Raw genomic sequence first — 17,263 nt, 5'->3', positions numbered from 1 at the left:
CTACCTGCACATGTTGTGGAATACGCACAGTTTTACCACGCTGATTCCCGTGCGGAAAAAAAGCATCGTAGTACAGTACCAGCAAATTGTATGAGATTACAGAAATTTCATGTACACTTTGTGGATTGTTTCCTATGCGGAAAATGACCTGCAGTGTGGATTTCCAAATCAGCAGCATGTCAATTATGTTTGCGGTATTAGCTGTGGATTTCACCCTTTTCAAAGGAATGGTGAGATCTGCGGCAAAACCGCCTCTAATCCAATTAGAAATTGCGGATTTTGGTGTGAATATGATGCAGAAACACAGAGAAATTTGTGCATATCTTATGTGCGTTCAACCTCACTCATGTGCAGGTGGCCTTAGCCCTCCTTTTTTTTCATAAAGTTGCAAGAACCTCTAAAAGTTGCAAATTATAGTGCAAATATGGTGTGCACAGGGGCATAACTACCATAGCAGCAGACCAGGTGACTGCTGTGGGAGACAGGGCAAGAGGGGGCCCAGTTGTAGTTGGAATCATCTCCTTTTCTACTGCGGGTGAAATCTTGTTCAGGACTCTACCCTCTAAAGGAACAACTTTTAGCAAATGAGACTGTCATGAGAGGCAGACGGCGGGCGTCTTGTTCCCTGCGCCGCCGTCGGCCCCCTGATCTTGCGGCAGCCAGGACATTCAGGTCTCCTGGCTGCGCTCTCCTGTCTGCTGCGTCATGGTTACCATGGTGACGGGGGAGGCGGGACGTTCGGCCGCACTCCTCCTGCAGGAGCGGCCGACGCTCCCCGTTGCCATGGGGACTGTCAGGAAGGAGGGATCATGTGACGCTGGCCACATCACATGACCCCTTCCCTCCACTATTTAAACAGGCAACCTGCTGGCCACAGGTTGCCTGTGATTTTCATCCCTTAGGCTTTGTGTTATTGTTATTATTAAGCTGACCTCTGGAATTGACCCTTGATCGCTTCCTGACACCTCTTCTGCCTGCTCTCTGAACCTTGACGCTACCTCTCGGATTTTGACCTCGGCTTGCTTTTGGATTTTGTCTTTGTCTCCTCCCTTTTACTGACGTGACCTCCTGGACTGACCTCGGCTAGTTGACCCACCTCGCCCTTCCGTTTTTGGTGGTACCTTACTTGTTCTACCTCTCTGTCCACTCGAGTGCTACCTCTCATTGTCTGTCCGCTTCCCTGCTGTCTCTATCTCTCTGCTTGCACTTACGCAGGTCAGGGACTGTCGCCCATTTGCACCCCATCACCTAGGGCGGGTGGTGCAAGTAGGCAGGGACAGGGGACCGGGTGGCAGCTCAGGGGGTGCACCTCCGCTCTATCTTGATACCCATGATGCTACCCCGTGACAGAGACAGTGGAAAAAATGGCCCAAGGGTCATTAAAAAGGGTTTAGACGGAAACCCTTCTGTCCTGTGTGGGGGGCCTGGTTTGATCCTTGCTGTGGGGCCCTTACTTCTCTATGTACGCCACTGGGTTAGCGCCATAATTTGTGCCTTCTTAATATGGTGTGCCTTCACAGTAATGACGTAAGCACGATGATAAATGTCTTACTTGTGCATAATTAACATTATAGTAAAACTTTTAACAGTTAACTATGGCATTAACCCTTTAGCAGTAAACCTTTATCAGTAACTGTATTAAAGGGGTTATCCAAGACCTATAATGGTCCACATATGCCCGGGCCCCTAACACAGATTGTACTTACCTCGCTCCCGGTCACCTATGTCGCTTTTGATGGAGGCACAGCCGCCGCTGCATCTCCCTGTTGTGCATATGAAAACATCTGTCGATGGGGGCAGCCAATAGCAGGCTGCAACGGGAATGAGCCTCCCTAGCATTGCAGGTGACGCTAGGGAGGCTTGTTCTCGTCGCAGCCTGCCATTGCCTGCCCTGCCCTCAAACGCTGGATGTTTTCATCCAGCAACGGGGAAATGCAGTGCGGCCGTGTCGGCATCAGAAGCGACGCAGGTGCCTGGGAGCGAGGTAAGTACAATCTGTGTGAGGAGCCCGGGATTTGGGGGGGCATTATAGGTTTTGGATAACCCCTTCAAGGCAGGTGTTTGATCGCAGTGGTCACGAGACCAAGCTACTTCCTGGTACTGCAGAGACTGGAAGCAACTACAGTAGAATGGGACACAGCAGATATATATATATATATATATATATATGGCCACACCATGAATTTCTCATTTTTTTATGCCCATAACAGCCTATGAGTATTCTCTGCAGCATGAGATGGTGCATTGTCATCCATGAAGATGAATATGCTATGGAAGGCACGGTTCTTCTTTTTGTACCATGGAAGAAAGTGGTCAGTCAGAAACTCTACATACTTTGGCGACGTCATTTTCACACCTTCAGGGACTCTAAAGGGGTCTCCTAACTCTCAATCCATGATTCTGGCCCAAAACATGACTCCGCCACCTCTTGCTGATGTCGCAGCCTTGTTGGAACATGGTGGCCATCCACCAACCATCCACTACTCCATCCATCTGGACCATCCAGGGTTGCATGGCACTCATCAGTAATCAAGAAAGTTTGAAAATTAGTATTCATGTATATCTTGGCCCACTGCATCTGTTTCTGCTTGTGAACACTGGTTAGGGGTGGCTGAATACTAGGTTTATGCACAACTGCAAGCCACTGGAGGATCCTACACCTTGAGGTTCTCAGGACTCCAGAGGCACCAGCAACTTCAAATACCTGTTTGCTGCTTTGTAATGGCATTCTAGCAGCAGCTTTCTTAGGGTACTTTCACACTTTTGGCAGAGTGATCCGGCAAGCAGTTCCGTCGCCGGAACTGCCTGCCGGATCAGGCAATCTGCATGCAAATGGACAGCGGATACGGATTCGTCTCACAAATGCATTGCAAGAATGGATCCGTCTGTCCGCATGCGCAGACCGGAAGGATGGATCCGGAATTGCAGTATTTTTATGCCGGATCCATCACTAATACATTTCAATGTAAATTAATGTCTGATCCGGCATTCCAGCAAGTGTTCTGGAATTTTGGACGGAGATAAAACCTGAACGGATTTCTCTCCATTCAGAATGCATGGGGATAAAACGGATCAGTTATTTTTGAGCCCCTAGGATGGAACAGTACCAGAAAAGAAAAACGCTAGTGTGAAAGTACCCTTAGGCCGAACGAGAGCGGTCCGTGGTATGCCGGGCTGGATTCCTGTTCAGAGCAGGAGCGCACGGCGTCATGGTTGCTATGACGCCGTGCACTTCATGTCGCCGCTGCACTACAGTAATACACTATACTGCTTGAAACCTGTGGCCTGATTAATAATGTGGGACGTTCATCTTAGGCCTCATGCACATGACCGTTGTGTGTTTTACGGTCCGCAAATTGCGGATCCGCAAAACAAAGATGGCGTCCGTGTGCATTCCGCAATTTGAGGAACGGCACAGACAGCCATTGATATAACTGCCTATTCTTGTCCGCAAAACAGACAAGAATAGGACAGGTCATATTTTTTTTTGCGGGGCCATGGAACGGAGCAACGGATGCGGACAGTACACGGAGTGCTGTCAGCATCTTTTGCTGCCCCATTGAAGTGAATGGGTCCGCACCCGAGCCGCAAAAACTGCAGCTCGAATGTGGACCAAAACAACGGTCATGAATGAGACCTTGAGCAGTTTTCCTTTAATTGTGCTTACCTATCAAACTAATTATCACAGGTGTTTGAGATTGATTTCAGTGATCCAAAGAGCCCTGAGACACAATACCATCCATGAGTTTAATTGAAAAACAAAAATTACATCTTTATGACAGTTACATCCAATTTGCATAATAATTTGGAATGCGGTCTGCATATATATATATATATATATTCAATGTAGGTTCTCAGTGCCGCAGATGTGAATAGAAAGTAGAGATCATGGAGGCAGAAGTTCTTTTGTACTTCTCGGTAATCCTGTGAAGAACACTACCGTTAAATGTAAAATGGCTCTTTTAATGTATATTTGTCATTAATTTGCACTTTTATAAGGACAATATTTTGCACTTCTGTGATGACTAAGCAGCGTAAAGTCATATCTTCTAGGTGTCTAACGGGATGGAAACAGTTAACCTTCTTTTGCTTGTCTACACAGAGATTCGAGAAGCTTTCAAGGTGTTTGATCGAGACGGAAATGGATTCATCTCCAAGCAGGAGCTGGGCACAGCAATGAGGTCTCTGGGGTACATGCCCAATGAAGTGGAACTGGAGGTCATTATACAGAGGCTGGATATGGATGGTAAGGCCTGGGAGCATTATCTGTACTTCATCTTTATACTTTACAATGGAACTAAATACTCGGTTTATACTTTCCTCCAGCATAATGTAGTCTCCATATATTGATCCCAGTGGATAGGACTATGACAGTAGTTTCTGTGAGTCTACACATCTATAAATCACCTTGTGTGTTCTTAGAAAACTCTCAGTGTGTCTTATATATTCTTCTTTTATATCGCAGGCTCTGCTTCCATATGCATTTGCATGTCGGAGGTGTACATCAGGAAATGCTCCCGAAATATACACTTCTGGCACATGCACTGCATAGTTGTATGTATGTAGATATACACTGACATACATTGCCCATTGATTCCCATTCTTTAGCAAATAAATATAGCTATACTGCATGGCATACTTTTTTGACGGATGCCTCTGTTGGCACAAAACAACATGTATCATCTGTCTACAAGTTAGTTAGTAAATAAATGTATGATCACCGAGGGAGAGCTGAGCACTGGGCCCTCTACCTATTACAAGAACGGGGTTCTCCGAGCCGCCTGTGTGAATCGAACAGTACTGAGCATACATGGCCACCGCTCCATTGACTTCGACTGGACTGCGGAGATAGTCGAGTGCTGTACTGCAGTCCTAAAGACAGTGAATAAAGTGTAGAATGACAGACTTCTCATCAAACGGGTGGTTTTCAAGCTCAAACAGTGCTTTATTTGTCACACAGCACATCACACTTCCAAGTTTGGCGTCACTTGGCACAATGAAGTTGCAGCTTCACCTCACAACGTGTTACATCAACACAAAAATACAAACACTTGCCTGGCTAGGCGTTAACTATACAGAGGTCTCCCTAACTCACCTCTAGGTCAGTGTTCACACTGCGGTATTCGGCTTCGGTCAGACAGTCTCCTAGCTGTGACCAGTGCACCAAAATACCTTGGGGGGATATGGTCCAACAGTCCTGACTCTGACCCGGCGACACCCCTCTTCTTCAAGCATCGCTGGGTCCTCCCAAACTCAGGCTTCCTCAGCCTTGTAGTGCCGCGGCCTTCTCGCTGTTTACCGCTGGCCCAGTGACGTCACGACTAGTATCAATGGCCTGAGCGGGGCTAAGCTCCATTCAAGTGAACAGAGCTTAGCCCTGCCCAGGCCGCCTAGGCCATTGATACTAGTCGTGATGTCACTGGGATTGTGGTAAACAGCGAGAAAGTCACGGTGCTACTGCCAGCGCCGCTGCCTTCTCAAACAGCTGATCGGCGGGGGTGTCAGGTGTCTGACCCCCGCCGATCAGATGCTGATGATCTATCCAGAGGCTAGATCATCAGTTTGAAAAAACTGCAGAACCCCTTAATAGTGGTTGTGCCATAATCTACTTTTCACTTTAAAGTGTATTTTCATCAACTACTCCAGCTCCCATTCCTACTTGGATATTTTCCCCCCATTTTTTCTTTTTGTCAAATTGACCTCATTTGCAGTTTTCTCTTAGGCCTCATGCACACAACTTTTTCTTGGCCTCCGTTCTTTTTTTTTGCAGATAGGATGGGGACCCATTCATTTTAATGGGTCAGCCAAAAAATGCTGATAGTACATCCGTTTGTGTTCCGCGTCCGTTGTCCGTGTTTCCCTTCAGCAACAAATATAGTGCATGTCCTACTTTTTTCACATTTGCGGATAAGGATAGGCATTTATTACAAGGGATCTGTAAAAAAAAAAAAAAAAACGGATCCTCTAAAAAAACAGGGCGCCGCATCAGTTTTTTTTAGCGGACGCAAAAAACAACTGTCGTGTGCATGGATCCGGCAGGGTCCAGCAAAATCACTTGCATTACTGATAATACAACAATCTGCATCCATTATGAACGGATCCGGTTGTATTATCTTTAACATTGCCAAGACGGATCTGTCATTAACTCCATTAAAAGTCAATGGGGGACGGATCTATTGTGGCAGTATGTGGCAGAGAAAACGAATCCGTCCCCATTGACTTGCATTGGGGGTAATGACGGATCCGTCTTGCTCCGCATTCCAGGACGGAAAGCAAAGTACAACATGTTGCGGTTTTCTCTCCGGTCTGGGAACGCAACTAAACGGAATGGAATGCATTTTCGAGCATTCTGTTCTATTCAGTTCAGTTTTGTCCCCATTGACAATGATTGGGGACAAAGCTGAAGCGTTTTTTTCCGGTATTAAGCCCCTATGACGGAACTCAATACTGGAACGTAAACGCTAGTGTGAAAGTAGCCTTAATCTTACTTCCTGGTTTGTTATGTGACTGCTGTCCCATCATGCCTTTAGGCAATGACATGTGTCCTGACATGTGACACTAAGGGCTCATGCACATGACCGTATAGATTTTTCAGTGTTTTGCAGGCCATTTTTAACAGGTCCGTTATTCAGTTTTTTGTTTCAGTAGTGTTCCCGGTTCTGTTCCGTTTTTCCGTATGGCTTATACAGTATACAGTAATTACATAGAAAAAATTGGGCTGGGCATAAAATTTCCAATAGATGGTTCTGCAAAAACAGAAAAGATACGGAGACATACAGAGTACATTCTATATGTGTTCCGTTTTTTTTGCGGACCCATTGACTTGAATGGAGCCATAGAATTTCATAGATGTTTCTGCAAAAACGGAACGGCTACGGAAGACATACAGAGTACATTCCATATGTGTTCCGTTTTGCCTTCTGGCAGGCTGTTCTGGCATAGAATGCCAGTGGTTTTTGTCTGGCGATTCTCAGCATATATCTCCACCGATTCCTATTGTAGTTAATGGGGCCAGACGGAAATCCGGCAGACTGTTCCTGGCCAGAACAGCCTGCCGATTCTGTCAAATGCAGACATAAAACAGGCCTTAGGCTACTTTCACGCTTGCGTTTATATTTTCCGGGACTGAAATCTGTCATAGGATCTCAATACCGGAGAAAAACCTAAATGAACAGAACGGAGTGCTCCAAAATGCATTCCGGTTAGTTGCATTCCCATTCCGGAGAGCAAACCGCAGCAAGCTGCGTTTTTTTTTCCGTCATGGGATGCGGAGTAAAACAGATCCGGCATGACCCACAATGCAAGTCAATGGTGACGGATCAGTTTTCTCAGACACAATAGAAAACTGATCCATCCCCCAATGACTTTCAATGGAGTTCATGACGGATCCGTCTTGTGTATGTTAAAGATGATACAACCTGGTCCATTCATAACAGATGCAGATGGTTGTATTATCAGTAACAGAAGCTTTTTTGCTGTTCCCCGCCGGATCAGGCAAAAACGCAAGTGTGAAAGTAGCCTTAGACAGTTTTGATAAATGTTGGTATTTGGAGATATAACAGCAATATCTGTTCGATCGGATACATTTATATTAGTGGCACAACCCCTTTAAGGCAGACACCCGCTGCAGCACTGTCCCTTTAAGCAATATAGAGCTGTATAGCTGCTGTAGCCATCCATGTGCCTGCCTGTAACACAGCAGAGTTAATACAGCAGGATAAAAAAACATTGAATTTGACCCCTTGACCCAGCAGAGCCATTATATTGCTATACAGAGAAGAAAAAATTACAAACGACTCACCAAACTATTTCTAATACCACAACTTCATTGCCCTTCTAATAGCGTCTATGGCCCTATGGATCAACTGGACAACCCAAATGAGTATACTGCAACATGCTGTATACAGAAGTAACAGAAATAAGGGGGACATTTGTCAACTCCCTTGTGCCAGAAAATTAGCTGTAAAAAGTCGCAAGCTGTGTGTTTGTGACTTCTTAAATGCAACCTTTAAAAAAAAGTCTCAAATGTCTCTTTTTAATCCACCCTCGCCACTTTTCCAAAAAGGTGCATGGCAAGGGCAGGAAAAGGGCATGGTCAGCACTGGAGACAAATTTATCTTCAGTTACACCTGATTTTTGGTGCAAATGAAGCCAGAAGTCATAAATTTCTGTTTAGGTGCATGGACTGCTGGAGGATGTACCTAATTTATGACATGGCCTGCACCTCATCACAAATTAGGCGCATCCTCCAGCAGCGCAGTTTAATTATTTTATGTACTACTACATGATAGTATGGATTTAGATTGCTCTGTAGCAGGAAAAGTTTAAGCTGCGTGGCTTATTTATTGTGGATACTTTGAATAAGCCTAACTGAAAAGAATTTTCCAAAACTTTTATACTGATGACCCATCCTCTCAATAGATCATCAGTATCTGATCAGTGGGGGTCCAACACTTGGGACCACTGCCAATCAGCTGTTTGAGAAGGCTACAGTGCTCGCAGTAGCGGCGCAGCCTTCTCGCTGCTTAGGCGCTAGGCCATGTGACGTCACATTCATCGGTCACATGGCCTAGGCGCAGCTCAACCCCATTGAAGTGAATGGGGCTGAGCTGTGATACAAAGCACAGCCATTGTACAATGTACGGCAGTGTGCTTGTTTAGCAGGGAGAAGACTGTGACGTTGCCTCTCCTACAGCCTCCTATATATATTGGAGACCTGTCTCCATAAAGCATTAAAATACATTGCCTGCTTTGAGGCAAAATTTGTTTCAACCGAAGTTGCCCGAGACTTTGGTGAATAAATTCGGTATTCAGTTCTACATCTTTAAAAACATTTCAAATTTGGACTCCGAAGTCGGATTTGGTACCGGCTGGTACCTCGGTACCAAACTCGACTTCGGATTGTTAATTTGAAATGTTTTTAAAGATGTAGAAACGAATACCAAATTCATTCACCGAAGTCTCTTGTGACTTTGTGTGACATTTTTTTTTCCTCAACAGAAGCAATACATTTTAATGCTATATGGTCTCCGTACAGCATTAAAACAAAGTGTTAGAACGAATCGACTTCGGATCTACTCCCAACCTCTCAGTTGTGTAAAAATATGAAAATAAAACGCTTACTAGTGCAGGACAGGAGGAATAATCAAGTTTACAGTATGCTGCCCAGGCCCTGTATGCCCCCTTAGTGCCCCACACAGTAGTGATGCCCCCTTAGTGCCCCTTAATGGTAGTGAGTTATGCCCCATCTGTTGTCCCACATAGTAGTTATGCCCCCTTAGTGTTCTCACACAGTAGTTATGCCTCCTTAGTCCTTCCACACATTAGTCATGCCCCTTAGTACTCCCACACAGTAGATATGCCTCCTTAGTTCTTCCACACAGTGGTTATACCTCTTTAGTCCTCCCACACAGTAGTCATGCCCCCTTAGTACTCCCACAAAGTAGTTTTGCCACCTTAGTTTACAGTATGCTGCCCAGGCCCTATATGGCCCCTTATTGCCCCACACAGTAGTTATTCCCCTTTAGTGCCCCCTTCACAGTTGAATGCTTCCTTAGTACCTGCTGCCCCCTTAGTGCCTCTTAACGGTAGTGAATTATGCCCCATCAGTTGTCCCAAATAGAAGTTATGCGCCCCTAGTGTTCTCACACAGTAGTTATGCCTCCTTAGTCCTTTCACACAGTAGTCATGCCCCCTTAGTACTCCCACACAGTAGATAAGCCTCCTTAGTACTTCCACACAGTGGTTATGCCTCTTTAGTCCTCCCACACAGTAGTCATGCCCCCTTAGTACTCCCACAAAGTATGTCTGTGGAGGTTCTCATTTATCCAGGTCATGGTATATCTGTAAAGAATAAATCAAGGCAACTGGACTTACTGTAGAGTTCTTGAAACGTTTTCAAGAAATCTACAGTAAGTCCAGTTGCCTTGATTAATTCTTTACAGATATCCCACAAAGTAGTTTTGCCACCTTAATGCCCTCACACAATAGCTATGCCCCGGGGTGGGATACAAATTTTTCACAACAGGTTCCCTACAACAGGTCCATACGGCGGACATGCGGCATCATGACACATGTTTACATATACATTACACCATATACAGTTGCAAGAAAAAGTATGTGAACCCTTTGGAATGATGTGGATTTCTGCACAAATTGGTCATAAAATGTGATCTGATCTTCATCTAAGTCACAACAATAGACAATCACAGTCTGCTTAAACTAATAACACACAAAGAATTAAATGTTACCATGTTTTTATTGAACACACCATGTAAACATTCACAGTGCAGGTGGAAAAAGTATGTGAACCCCTAGACTAATGACATCTCCAAGATCTAATTGGAGTGAGGTGTCAGCAAACTGGAGTCCAATCAATGAGATGAGATTGGAGGTGTTGGTTACAGCTGCCCTGCCCTATAAAAAACATACACCAGTTCTGGGTTTGCTTTTCACAAGAAGCATTGCCTGATGTGAATGATGCCTCGCACAAAAGAGCTGTCAGAAGACCTACGATTAAGAATTGTTGACTTGCATGAAGCTGGAAAGGGTTATAAAAGTACAAACCGGATTCCAAAAAAGTTGGGAAACTAAACAAATTGTGAATAAAAACTGAATGCAATGATGTGGAGATGGCAAATGTCAATATTTTATTTGTAATAGAACGTAGATGACAGATCAAACGTTTAATCCGAGTAAATGTATCATTTTAAAGGAAAAATAAGTTGATTCAAATTTTCACGGTGTCAACAAATCCCCAAAAAGTTGGGACAAGTAGCAATAAGAGGCTGGAAAAAGTAAATTTGAGCATAACGAAGAGCTGGAAGACTAATTAACACTAATTAGGTCAATTGGCAACATGATTGGGTATAAAAAGAGCTTCTCAGAGTGGCAGTGTCTCTCAGAAGCCAAGATGGGTAGAGGATCACCAATTCCCACAATGTTGCGCAGAAAGATAGTGGAGCAATATCAGAAAGGTGTTACCCAGCGACAAATTGCAGACTTTGCATCTATCATCATCAACTGTGCATAACATCATCCGAAGATTCAGAGAATCTAGAACAATCTCTGTGCGTAAGGGTCAAGGCCGTAAAACCATACTGGATGCCTGTGAGCTCCGGGCCCTTAAACGACACTGCACCACAAACAGGAATGCTACTGTAAAGGAAATCACAGAATGGGCTCAGGAATACTTCCAGAAACCATTGTCAGTGAACCCAATCCACTGTGTCATCCGCCGTTGCCAGCTGAAACTCTACAGTGCAAAGAAGAAGCCATTTCTAAGCAAGATCCACAAGCTCAGGCGTTTTCACTGGGCCAGGGATCATTTAAAATGGAGTGTGGCAAAATAGAAGACTGTTCTGTGGTCAGACGAGTCACGATTCGAAGTTCTTTATGGAAATCTGGGACGCCATGTCATCCGGACCAAAGAGGACAAGGACAACCCAAGTTGTTATCAACGCTCAGTTCAGAAGCCTGCATCTCTGATGGTATGGGGTTGCATGAGTGCGTGTGGCATGGGCAGCTTGCATGTCTGGAAAGGCACCATCAATGCAGAAAAATATATTCAGGTTCTAGAACAACATATGCTCCCATCCAGATGTCATCTCTTTCAGGGAAGACCCTGCATTTTTCAACAAGATAATGCCAGACCACATTCTGCATCAATCACAACATCATGGCTGCATAGGAGAAGGATCCAGGTACTGAAATGGCCAGTCTGCAGTCCAGATCTTTCACCTATAGAGAACATTTGGCGCATCATAAAGAGGAAGGTGCAACAAAGAAGGCCCAAGACGATTGAACAGTTAGAGGCCTGTATTAGACAAGAATGGGAGAGCATCCCTATTTCTAAACTTGAGAAACTGGTCTCCTCGGTCCCTAGACGTCTGTTGAGTGTTGTAAGAAGAAGGGGAGATGCCACACAGTGGTGAAAATGGCCTTGTCCCAACTTTTTGGGGATTTGTTGACACCATGAAATTCAGATTCAACATATTTTTCCCTTAAAATGGTACATTTTAGTTTAAACTTTTGTTCCGTGATTTATGTTCTATTCTGAATAAAATATTAGAAGTTGGCACCTCCACATCATTGCATTCAGTTTTTATTCACGATTTGTATAGTGTCCCAACTTTTTGGGAATCCGGTTTGTATCTCCAAAAGCCTTGCTGTTCATCAGTCCATGGTAAGACAAATTGTCGATAAATGGAGAAAGTTCAGCACTGCTGCTACTCTCTCTAGGAGTGGCTGTCCTGTAAAGATGACTGCAAAAGCACAGCGCAGACTGCTCAATAAGGTGAAGAAGAATCCTAGAATGTCAGCTAAAGACTTACAAAAGTCTCTGGCATATGCTAACATCCCTGTTAGCGAAAAATTAAGGAAAAGTTAATTCGCAAGTTTATCAATATATTTTATAGGAGAACTTAAGGCCATCTGTCCACCAGCTGAAACTCAACAGAAGATGGGTGTTGCAACAGGACAACGACCCAAAGCATAGAAGTAAATCAACAACACAATGGCTTAAACAGAAGAAAAAACGACTTCTGGAGTGGCCTAGTCAGAGTCCTGACCTCAACCCGATTGAGATGCTGTGGCATGACCTCAAGAAAGCAATTCACACCAGACATCCCAGGAATATTGCTGAACATAAACAGTTCTGTAAAGAGTAATGGTCAAGAATTACTCCTGACGATTGTGCACGTCTGATCTGCAACTACAGGAAACGTTTGGTTGAAGTTATTGCTGCCAAAGGAGGTTCAACCAGTTATTAAATCCAAGGGTTCACATACTTTTTCCACCTGCACTGTCAATGTTTACATGGTGTGTTCAATAAAAACATGGTAACATTTAATTCTTTGTGTGTTATTAGTAGAGATGTCGCGAACATAACATTTTCCGTTCGCGAATGGCGAACGCGAATTTCTACAAATGTTCGCGAACGTGCGAACCGGGCGAACCGCCATTGACTTCTATGGGCAGGCGAATTTTAAAACCCACAGGGACTCTTTCTGGCCACAATAGTGATGGAAAAGTTGTTTCAAGGGGACTAACACCTGGACTGTGGCATGCCGGAGGGGTATCCATGGCAAAACTCCCATGGAAAATTACATAGTTTCGCATCTTACAGATATTACTCAGATTGCTCTCATTAGTAAATGCTAGATCGATCCTAGACATTGCTCTGCCCCCCCTACTGACACAGGAGTATACTCTCTTTCCTCCACCAAGATGTTCCCATATATCCACCACTCCCACCTCAGAGCAGAATTGAGGCAGCGGGGAGTTACAAGGATACCTCCCCTTTTCCACATCAAGTGAAAATCTGTCTTTATTAGGATCAATGACCGCATTAAAATCCCCTATCAGGATTAAGCGGCATTCTGGTCTCTTTTCAGAAAAGAGCATTAACTGAAGCAGTAGGTACATTGAAAATGGCGGAGGTATATAGAAAAAGGCTAGGATATAACTATCACCATTAAGCTTGCCATGCAAGAAAATAAATCTGCCCTGGGCATCTATATGAGATTTTATAAGGGTAAAATCTATGGAGTTATGAATAAGAACCGAAATACCCCTGGAGGAGCCACTAAAGGTAGAATGATACGATTGGGACTGCCATCCCGTTGTCAGGCGGGACAAGGTTTCCCTAGTTAGGTGAGTTTCTACTATACAGATAATTGCTGGAAGATATATTTTTAATGCGTCCATAATCGCTTGCCTTTTAACTCTCTCCCCAAGTCCTCTGACGTTCCAAGCTACAATTCTAGTGGACATCTCTCACAAAAAGGAAGAAAAAAAAAAAAAAAACATTCCTGCAAGGTGGGTCCCCCCCCCCTCCCCCACTCTTGATCCGCCCAAACTAGTCAGCGAACCTCTAACCTCCGGCCGTTCTCCCCCAGCCTGGCCCCCCCTCCTATCCCTCCAATCATAGTGAAGCACAATTTCAGATGCCCATTTGATCCATCCAGTCTGATGCCTGTTGTGGTGACTCAAAAAAAAGGGAAGTCCCGTTATGAATTACTCTTAATTTCGCTGGGTATTGTAAGGGAAAATTACATAGTTGACGTTGTTTAAAACATCCAGTGTGTGTATACGATCAGCTATGATGTTGTATCGATTAGGTAGTGTAAGGGTTACGCCCGCTTCACAGACATTGACAGACCAAACTCCCCTTTTAATGCACCGCAAACAGTCCATTTGCCCAACCGCAAACTTCCCATTTGCACAAGGTTGGATACCAAGCTAGCCATGTCCCGTTGATGTCATTAAAGGTTTCTTCCTCCACCCAGCCACGTACAACACCAAGGGTCCCGGAAAGGTGAATGGAATTGATTTTTCGAATGGGGAGATGGTTAAAAAAACGCTGGCTCCCTCCCCTTTGTTTGAATTCACGGTCACTGCGTCTGTGCCGTGCAGTTTACTGCCCCACCCGATATGAGTGCTATTTTCTATAGTTCTCTCTTCTCATCAGTTTAATCCCTGTTATGTCCCCAATCTGGGGTCCATTTATTAAATGGATTTTTCAAACGGGGAGATGGTTAAAAAATCGCTGGCTCCCTCCCCTTTGTTTGAATCCACGCCACGGTCACTGCGTCTGCGCCGTGCAATTTACTGTTCCACCCGATATGAGTGGTATTTCCTGTAGTTCTCTCTTCTCATCAGTTTAATCCCTGTTACGTGACATCCCCAATCTGGGGACCATTTATTAAATAGATTTTTCAAATGGGGAGATGGTTAAAAAAATGCTGGCTCCCTCCCCTTTGTTTGAATCCACTCCACGGTCACTGCGTCTGCGCCGTGCAATTTACTGTCACACCCGATATGAGTGCTATTTTCTGTAGTACTATTCTCATCAGTTTAATCCCTGTTACGTCCCATATCAGGGTGGGATTGCCTTTTGTGAAAAAAAAATTTGACCGGGTACCTTCGACTGCCTTCACAGTGACAGACCAAACTCTGATACACCAAACTGAATTGATTTTAGGAACCGGGAGATGGAAAAAGCAGCTTGGTCGGTCCTTTTACTCCCAAGTTGGGGCACTGCGCGTGCACGGAGCAATGTGCTGTGACACCCTATATGAGTGGTGTCTTAACTAGTACTATTCCTATCAGTTTAATCCCTGTTACGTCCCCTATCCGGGGACGTGTGTCGAATTGATTAACTATTGTCGAATTAACGAACCATTACGACATCCTGCAATAATTTAGTTCTGAGCTTTGTACTTGATTTGTATTGGAATTGTTGGGGATTTTTTAAATTGTCTGCATTATTTCTAATAAACTATTAAGAGACTTTATTATGATTTTTTTATTTTATGTATTAAAAACCGACCCATACAACTTAAAAAAAAAATCAAAAATTTAAGTTTTTTCTATGAAAAAACATCCAGCCGAACCTGTTCGCTTTTGGTCTGATCATAATGAAGCAACGGCCTTATCATCTGGGGTGTGGCAACATTGCCAACACACTCATAGAGGTGATGATCGTTTCAATGTGATACGCAAGCCCCTTCACCACAACAAGGTAACGATCACGAAAGGGGAATTGACACTTGTATGTGCCTTTTTTTTTTGTTTTGTTTTTGCAGCCACAGTGCAGCACCAGAGGCCAGAAAAATGAGGCATGTACAGCCGCTGTTATAGCAGCGGACAGAAAAATTGATGTTTTCAAGGCAGAAAGGTGACTAAAACATTGCGGCTTGACCCTAGTTGGTGGCGGAGAATTCACGAAAGTCATCCGGTATGCAGACATTAAATACAGCAGCGTGGGGACCATTTTGAGGCCAAGGCATGTCAGGCCGTTTGTTAGTTAAACGTATCCCCTACTGTCAGTCCCTTCGGGATCCATGCCTCATTCATCTTAATGAAGGTGAGGTAATCAACACTTTTTTGACTGAGGCGACTTCTTTTGTCAGTGACAATGCCTCCTGCTGCACTGAAGGTCCTTTCTGACAAGACACTTGAAGCGGGGCAGGCCAGAAGTTATATCGCAAACTGGGATAGCTCAGGCCACAGGTCAAGCGTGCACACCCAGTAGTCAAGGGGTTCATCGCTCCTCAGAGTGTCGATATCTGCAGTTAAGGCGAGGTAGTCTGCCACCTGTCGGTCGAGTCGTTCTCTAAGGCTGCCACCTGTCTGTCAAGTCGTTCTCTAAGGGCTGTGGCGATGTGTTGGACTGAAAAAGCTCTGCATGTCTTCCATCAACAACACATCTGTAAAGCGTCCTGTCCTTGCCGCCGTGGTCGTGGTAGGAGGAGGATTACTTTCACCTCTTCCCCAGTTAGATTCCCATTGTGCTGTGACATCCCCCTTATAAGCTGTGTAAAGCATATTTTTTAGTTTGGTTTTGAACTACTGCATCCTTTCTGACTTCCGGTAATTTGGTAACATTTCCACCACTTTCTGCTTATACCGGGGGTCTAGTAGCGTGGCCACCCAGTACAGGTCGTTCTCCTTCATCCTTTTTATACGAGGGTCCCTCAACAGACATGACAGCATGAAAGACCCCATTTGCACTAGGTTGGATGCCTAGCTACTCATTTCCCGTTCCTCCTCCTCACTGATGTCATTGACGGTCTGTTCTTCCCCCCAGCCACGTACAACACCACGGGTCCCAGATAGGTGACAACAACGAACACCCTGGGATGCCTGCTGTGGTTGGTCTTCCTCCTCCTCAAAGCCACATTCCTCCTCTGACTCCTCTTCCTCATACTCCTCTTGCAGCGTTGCCGCAGCTCCGGCAAGCGATGATGACAAGGCTGTTTCTGGTGGTGATGGTGACCACAACTCTTCCTCTTCCCGCTCATCTACAGCCTGATCCAGCACTCTTCGCAGGGCACGCTCCAGGAAGAAAACAAATGGGATGAGGTCGCTGATGGTGCCTTCGGTGCAACTGACTAGGTTTGTCACCTCCTCAAAAGGACGCATGAGCCTACAGGCATTGCGCATGAGCGTCCAGTAACGTGGCAAAAAAATTCCCAGCTCCGCAGAGGCTGTCCTAGCACCCCGGTCATACAAATACTCGGCGACTTTTTCTTGTTGGAGCAGGCGGTCGAACATTAGGAGTGTTGAATTCCAACGTGTTGGTCTGTCGCAAATCAAGCGCCTCACTGGCATGTTGTTTCGGCGCTGAATGTCTGAAAAGTGCGCCATGGCCGTGTAGGAACGCCTGAAATGGCCACACACCTTCCTCGCCTGCTTAACGACGTCCTGTAAGCCTGGGTACTTAGACACAAAGCGTTGTACAATGAGATTCAACACATGT

The 17,263-nt window shown here is 44.9% G+C and overlaps 1 protein-coding gene across 1 annotated transcript in view; it reads left to right on the top strand.

Annotated features, from left to right (window-relative positions):
* Positions 1-17,263, top strand: part of CABP7 (calcium binding protein 7) — a 93,031-nt gene that overhangs the window by 30,226 nt on the left and 45,542 nt on the right. Inside the window, exon 2 of the mRNA XM_044288531.1 lies at positions 4,103-4,246. Coding sequence (XP_044144466.1) covers positions 4,103-4,246 — 144 coding nt within the window. The remainder of the gene's footprint in view (positions 1-4,102; positions 4,247-17,263) is intronic.

The sequence above is a fragment of the Bufo gargarizans genome, chromosome 1 (assembly GCF_014858855.1).
Source record: "Bufo gargarizans isolate SCDJY-AF-19 chromosome 1, ASM1485885v1, whole genome shotgun sequence".
NCBI lineage: Eukaryota > Metazoa > Chordata > Amphibia > Anura > Bufonidae > Bufo > Bufo gargarizans.
The sequence above is the reverse complement of the archived record's forward strand: the minus strand, read 5'-3'. Positions and strand labels throughout refer to the sequence as shown.